Source organism: Penaeus chinensis, chromosome 17, assembly GCF_019202785.1.
Source record: "Penaeus chinensis breed Huanghai No. 1 chromosome 17, ASM1920278v2, whole genome shotgun sequence".
Classification (NCBI taxonomy): Eukaryota; Metazoa; Arthropoda; class Malacostraca; order Decapoda; family Penaeidae; genus Penaeus; species Penaeus chinensis.
In genome coordinates this window covers 19,860,783-19,868,282 of record NC_061835.1, presented here as the reverse complement: position 1 = coordinate 19,868,282, position 7,500 = coordinate 19,860,783, and the positions used below count along the sequence as shown (strand labels likewise).

Sequence of the window (7,500 nt, the reverse complement as noted above, 5' to 3'; positions counted from 1 at the left end):
GTCACCCTAAAGAAAAATTACCTACTTGACGTTACAGGTCACCTTCAGGTTTCTCCTCTCTCTCTCTCCAGATTACTAACTACAGGTCACCCTCTATATCCCGGGTCCTCCATCTAATTACAGGTCACACTCCCTCCATCAGACACCTCTTAATCCACCCTCAGGTCTATACGTCACCCTCCAGATCCTCTTCAAGACACTCCTTCTTAGTTACAGGTCACATTCGTTACAGGTTTACAGAATAGCGCACTTCTGGTCTCGTATATCCGGGTGGTCGGGTATGGCGCTGCAGGAGGCGGCTTGGGCGAGGCTGAAGGACCTCCTCCGGACGACCTCCATTATGTTCCCCAACGACTTGAGACGACCTCGAGCTCCTGTAGGGGCCTGGGGGAGGGAGGGAGAGAGGGGGGGTGTTAGTTTTGGGGTTGAGTAAGTGAGGGGGAAGTGGGGGGAGGGAGGTAGAAGGGGGGGTAGTTTGGAGATGGAGTGAGGGGGAAGAGGGAGAAGTTGGGGGAGGGAGAGAGAAGGGGGGGTTAGTTTGGAGATGGAGTGATGGGGAAGAGGGAGAAGTTGGGGGAGGGAGGGAGAAGGGGGGGTAGTTTGGAGATGGAGTGAGGGGGAAGAGGGAGAAGTGGGGGAGGGAGGGAGAAGGGGGGGGTAGTTTGGAGATGGAGTGAGTGAGGGGGATGAGGGAGAAATGGGGGGGAGGGAGAGAGATGGGGGGGAAGGGAGCGAGGGGAATGGAATTAGAGTGAGGGAGAGTAAGAAGAGAGTGGGAGGTGGGGGTGGGGGAGTAGGGAGGAAAGCGGGGGGAAGGGGTTAGATGAGAGAGGAGTGAGGGAGAGATAATTAGAAAAAGGGAGGAGAGGAGGGAGAGATGAAGAGGAGCTAAAATAGATATGAATGAGGGGGATGGAGGAAAGTGTTGGGGGGGGGGGGGGGTAAAGAAGGCGAGAGGGAGATATAGATAAGAGATGAGTGAGAGAGAGGAAATTAGAATAAGGGAGACGACGAAGGAGAATAGGGGAGTAGAAGGAAGGAAAGGAGAGAGGAAGATTATAAATGAAATGGGAGAAGGTTAAATTAGGATATTAAAAGGATAGAGAATTGATCGAAAGGAGGTTAGGATGAGGTTGAGTGAGTGGAGGGGGTGTGGGGGTAGAAGAGGGGGTGGAGGAAGAAATGACTGATAGGGGGGAAGAAAGAAGGATGGAGGATAGTAGAATAATTGAAAGAAGAGGGAAGATGGTGGTTAGAGATTAATCTGGGAGGGAGTTAGAGAGGACGAGGGTAAGAGGGAGACTGAGGAGGGTTGGTTGGAATAGGGGGGGGGGGGGAGGTAAGAAAGTAGAAGGAAAGTGGGCAAATACAAAAAGCGGGATGAAATTTAGGAGGAAAACCGGGAAGAATTGGAAACAAGAGGATAGGAGGGAGAATGAGAAAGGGAGATAGAGGGGTGAGGGCAGTAAGGAGAAAGTAAGAGTACTATGAGTAAAGGAAGATAGAGGCCAGGTAGGAGGGACGAGAGAAAGACAAATAGATAGACAGAGATAGATAGATAGACAAAGCAAGTGAGAGAAGGAGGGCTAGAGAGACAGAGAGAGAGAGAGAGAGAGAGAGAGAGAGAGAGAGATAGATAGAGAGAGAGAGAGAGAGATAGAGGGGGGGGGGGGGCAGAGAAAGTAGAGAAGAGAAAGACAAAAACGGAAGCGAGAGAAAAAGAGAGAAAGAGGAGGAGGGAGCTCGCAGAGAAAGTAGAAAGAGAAAAAGTTCAAGACGCAAACGAGAGAAAGAGAGAGAGAGAGAGAGAGAGAGAGAGAGAGATAGAGAGAGAGAGAGAGATAGAGAGAGAGAGAGAGAGAGAGAGAGAGAGAGAGAAAGAGAGAGATAAAGAGAGAGAGAGAGAGACAAGAAAGACAAAACTCAAAATGCAATTTCGTAACTATCAGTCCCATCATTAAACCACACGTTTGCAAAAAAAAAAAAAAAAAACTTTAAACCTAAATAATGAACAGACCGACGCCATTCACCCACTCATTCATCAGGATTCATTCATTCTCGTACTCCATTAAAACGCGCTGTTGAATTAAAAATCCCGAATGGCTTTGCTCTAGATCTAGTGATTAACTTCCCATAGGATTAATTATTATTGTTTATAATTATCTATTTTTTTCCTCTCTTTTCTTTTCTTGAATCTACTAATCGCTGAACGTCGGTATGCAACATGTGGATTAATGGAACGAGTGATGTCATTGCATTTGCATACAAAGCGGGCGTAGTCTTCTGACTCTTACATAATAAATTGACATATGACAACGACTTATGGTACTGGCACAGAAGGCCGACATATGAATGGGATATGGCATTGAAATATGACATTTGGCATTGGCATATGATACTGGCATATAAAACTGACATATGACAGTGTAATATGACTTTGACACCCTGTTATTCACATATTGTACTGAAACATGAACTGACACGAGGCACCGATACTGATATATGACAGTGACACATAGCATGGCGTAGATTCATACTACTGGAATATGGCACTAACACACCTCACTGATATTTGGCTCTGGCAAATGATCCTGATACATGACATTGACATATGACGATTCTATGATAAAAAAAAAAACTCTATCTATAGCTGTCTATCTATCTATCTATCTCCTTCACTCCATCCCACCATCCCGCCCTCCTTCTCTCCCTCTTTATCAGTCTTTCTCTCTCTCTCTCTCTCTCTCTCTCTCTCTCTCTCTCTCTCTCTCTCTCTCTCTCTCTCTCTCTCTCTCTCCCTCTCTATCTTCCTCTCTCTCTCTCTCTATCTCTCTCTCTCTCTCTCTCTCTCTCTCTCTCTCTCTCTCTCTCTCTCTCTCTCTCTCTCTCTCTCTCTCTCTCTCTCTTTCTCCTTCCTTCACCCCCTCCCTCCCTCACCCCCTCCCTGTCTCAACCCCCAACCCCCACCCCCGTCACCCCCACCCATCTCACCATCTCGTTATTGGCCAATCCGTAGGTCCTGATCAGCAACTGCTTGAACAGCTCTCCTACGTTGATGTTATACTTGGCTGACGTCTCGAGGTAGGAGGCGTTGCTCATGTCTGTATCGACCCAGTCCTGTGCCCTCTGGAAGCTCACGACTCGCTCTCGGTCGAGGTCGACCTTGTTCCCCACCACGACCACGGGGGCGCCGTCGCTACCTGGAGGGAGAGAGGGGGAGAGGAGGGGTAAGTGGAGGGTGTCTGGTTATGATTTTGTTGTTGTTGTCATTGTATTTTGTTCCTGTTGTTATTATGCTTATTATTATCATCATTATTATGGACATTATTATCACGATCAGTATTATTAATGGTATCATTAACATTATTATTATTGTTTTTACTAACATTAGTAGTAGTAGTAGTAGTGGTAGTATCTTTTTTAATATTGCTATTATCATTATCATCATGATTATTAGTATCATTGCTATTAATATATAATCATTATTATTATTATTATTATTATCATCATTATTACTATTATTGTGATCTGCATTATTGTAAGTATATATATATATATCTATATATATATATATATATATATATATATATATATATATATATATATATATATATATATATATATATATATATGTATGTATATGTATATATATATAAATATATATATATATATATATATATATATATATATATGTATATGTGTATATATATATATATATATATATATATATATATATATATATATACATATATATATATATACATATATGTGTGTGTGTGTCTGTGTGTGTGTATACACACACACACACACATATGTACAAACACACACATACACCCTCCTCTCCCTCCTCTTCTCCCGCTCCTTCTCCTCTCTCACATTTCTCCGTCTCTCCCCTCCCTTCACCCTCTCCCCTTTCCCTCTCTCTACTTCTCCCTCTCCTCTTCCTCTCTCCTCCTACCCCTCTCTCTCCCTCTCTCCCTCCCTCTCTCCCATCCCTTTACCCTCTCCCCATCCCCCCCTCCTCTTCTCCCTTTCACCCCCACCCCATTCCCCCCTTTTCTCCCTCTCCCTTTCACCCCCCTCCCATTCTCCCTATTCTCCCTCTCCCTTTCACCCCCTCCCCCTTCCTCCCTCTTCTCTCTCTATCTTTCACCCTTTCGTTCTCCCCCACGACACCCTTTCAGCCCCTCCCCATTCCCCCCTCCTCTTCTCCCTTTCACTAATACCCCATTCTCCCCCTTCCCCCTCTCCCTCCCCCCCTTTTCCCCTCTTCTCCCTCTCCTTTTCACACCCTCCCCCCCCCTCTTTCCCCACGCACGCTCTCCCTTTCACCCCCTCCCCCTCCCCCCCCTCCCTTCTCCCTTTCACTAACACCCCATTCTCCCCCTTCCCCCTCTCCATCCCCCCCATTTCCCCTCTTCTCCCTTTCCCTTTCACCCCCCCCCCCCCGCCCTCTTTCCCCACGACACCCTTCTAAACCCGCCATAACGCAGTGTTTTCATGAATCGTAACTCGCGGTTTTATGAATGCGAAAAAAAAGCGATTTCTCGACAACAGAAACTTTGGCTCGACCACAAACCGTCGTTGTTTTGTGGATCCATTTTAGCCAAGCAAGCTTTCCAGATTTTTTTTTTTCTTTTTTATCTATTTATTTATTTATCTTTTTCTTATTATTTTATTTTTCTATTCCTTCTTCTCCTTCTTATCATTATTTTCTTTCTCCTTCTTCTTCCATTTCTTCTTTTTCGACTTGTTTTTGTTTTTTGTGTTTTTTCTTACCCTTTTTCGCCTAAAAAACGTCTTTCGATGTTCTCTGTTATTGCTCCTCCTATATTTCGCAATTTTATTTCGCCTCTTGCCTTTTTTTTTCCATCTCTCTCTTTCGTGTTTCCTCCTGTCCTTGCTTTACTTTCTTTTTTGTTATTGTTTGTATTTTTCGTATACTCTCTTTCCTCTCCTCTCCTTTTTTTCTACTACTTTCTTCCTTTTCGTCTCCTTTTATTCTTTGATTTTCTCTTCCTCCTTTCTCGTCTCTCCTTCTCTTCTCTTTTCTCTTGTTTTCCTTGTCTTCTCTTCCTCTTTCTAATCCTATGCCTCTTTCTCCTCTTCTTCCTCTTTTTCACCCTATTCCTCTTTCTCCTGCTCTTCTTCTTCTTCTTCCCCTTTTTACTCTTCCTCCTTCTCCTCTTTCATTTTCTCCTCCTTCTATCTATCTCCCTGCCATCAGCTTTCCCGCCCTCTTTTTCTTTCTCTTCCTCTTTCCTTTCCCCACTCCCTCTCTTCCTCTTTCTCGTTCTCCCTCTCTTCGTCTTTCTCTTTCTCCCTCTCTTCCTTTTTCCCCTCCTCCTCTCTTCCTCTTTCTCTTTCTCCCTCTCTTCTTTTTTCCCCTCTTCTTCTCTACCTCTTTCCCCTCTTCTTCTCTTCCTCTTTCTCCCTCTCTTCCCCTTTCCCTTCCCCGCAGCCTATAATGGTCAGAATCGCTTCCTCTTCTAACAGCTTCCTTATAAGCCTCTTAAATAACCCACAGGACGAAGAGTTTACGTACACACCAGCAAGTGCACACGCGTCCATGGATGTATACGTACGTACATAAACACAGTTACATTGATGTATATATCCAGGTTCTTACTTACATAAATTGGGATTTGGGGTTGATATTCTCTCATCTCTTTTCTTCGCTTTTCTCTGTTTGTTTGTTTTTCTCTGCGTTAATATATGTTTGTTTGTATGTCTGTCTTAGTGATTTTATTTTTTCTTTCTTTTTCTCTCTGTCTCTGTCTCTCTGTCTCTCTGTTTCTCTGTTTCTCTCTCTCTCTCTCTCTCTCTCTCTCTTCCTCTCTCTTCCTCTTCCTCTCTCTTTCTCTTCCTCTCTCTTTCTCTTCCTCTCTCTCTCTCTCTATCTCTCTCTCTCTCTCTCTCGCTCTCTCTCGCTCTCTCTCTTCCCCTCACACACACATACCCCCTACCCTCCTCCTTCCCATTCACACCAAAGAACACATACAACCATCCTCCCCACTCCCTCTCCCTCTCCCCTCTCCCTCTCCCCTCTCCGCCTTCCCAACCCTCTCTCCCCTCCCCTACCCCCGTCCTCGAGAACACACACATAACCTTCTTCCAACACACATGCCCCTATGCACGTCCCCCCCCCCCCCCCCTCTCCCCCATACCATTCCCCTTATCCTGGATTCCTTCCCCCTCCTCCTCCTCCCCCTACTCCTCTCTCTCTCCCTCCCTCCCTCCCCACACAAACCTCTCACTCCCCCCTCCCCCCCTCCCCCCACCAACGTCCCACAACATCCCCCACCCCCCATCATCACTCTCAATACCCACATTCAAACTCTCTCCCCCCGCTCCCCCCTCTACATCTACAACGCCAATACCCAAACAGCCTCCACAGCCTCCACAGCCCCACCCCCCTCCCCAACACCCATACTATCTCATCCCCTCCCCCACTTCCACCACACCCCATCCTCTATCCTCTTCCCCCTATCCCCTCTTACCCCCTACCCATCTACACCCTTACTCTTTCCCTATCCCAACCCCTCCCCCCTCCCATCTACCCCCACCCCCCTGAATCTACTCCTAACCCATCCCCCCTCCCATCTTCCCCCATCCCCTCCCCCCTCCCATCTACCCCACCATCTGTGTGGTGCAGCGGTAGCGTTCTCGTCTAGCAATCTTGCTGACCTGCGTTCGAATCCCTCGCCGCCAGTGGATGGTAACCCCGGCCATTCCTTGCACACAGGGGATAGTTTAGAAGCAAAATGAAACAGACAGTATGTCACACCAAGAATATCCATTGTAATAAATGGAATCAAAACTAAACTTATAAAAACTTCCCCTCCCCCCTCCCATCTACCCCTAACCCCTCCCCCCTCCCATCTACCCTCGCCCCTCCCCCCTCCCATCTACCCTCAACCCCTCCCCCCTCCCATCTACCCCTCCCCCCTCCCATCTACCCCCAACCCTCCCCCCTCCTATCTTCCCCCAACCCCTCCCATCTACCCTCACCCCTCCCCCCTGTATCTACCCCAACCCCTCCCCCCTCCCATCTATCCCCACCCCTCCACCTTCCCATCTACCCCAACCCATCCCCCCTGTATCTACCCTCACCCCTCCCCCCTCCCATCTTCCCCAACCCCCCCCCCTCCCATCTACCCCTCTCCCCTCCCCCCTCCCATCTACACTCCCCCCTCTCCCCCCCCCCTCCCATCTACCCCCCCCCACCCCAAAACCCCATCCCAGGTAGAGCAAAGAACGGTCGCTCCAGCATGGTTTTGTTAGTTTAATTAAAGCTGTTTTCCACGTAAGACTCCCTTGTTTACTGCCCAATAACGCAGCCATATTAGCTTGAGAACGGAGCACTTATACCCTCGCTGTTGGAGCTTAGAGCCTATTAGAGCTTTTTTTGTTTGTTTGTCTTTTTTCCTATTTTAGTTTTGTTTTTCTCTTTATTGTCTTTGTTTCTATGGCTATCTGCCTGTTTGTTTGTTTGATTGG

At 47.0% G+C, this 7,500-nt stretch overlaps 1 protein-coding gene across 1 annotated transcript in view; it reads right to left on the bottom strand.

The window, feature by feature from the left end:
- LOC125034091 (ras-related protein Rap-1b-like) overlaps nucleotides 1–7,500 on the bottom strand; it is a 42,752-nt gene that overhangs the window by 23 nt on the left and 35,229 nt on the right. The window contains exons 5-6 of the mRNA XM_047625733.1: nucleotides 2,992–3,200; nucleotides 1–384 (exon numbers count right to left, since the gene is read on the bottom strand). The exon at nucleotides 1–384 is cut by the window's left edge and continues 23 nt beyond it. Of these exons, the coding sequence (XP_047481689.1) occupies nucleotides 235–384; nucleotides 2,992–3,200 (359 nt within the window). The 3' untranslated portion in view covers nucleotides 1–234. The remainder of the gene's footprint in view (nucleotides 385–2,991; nucleotides 3,201–7,500) is intronic.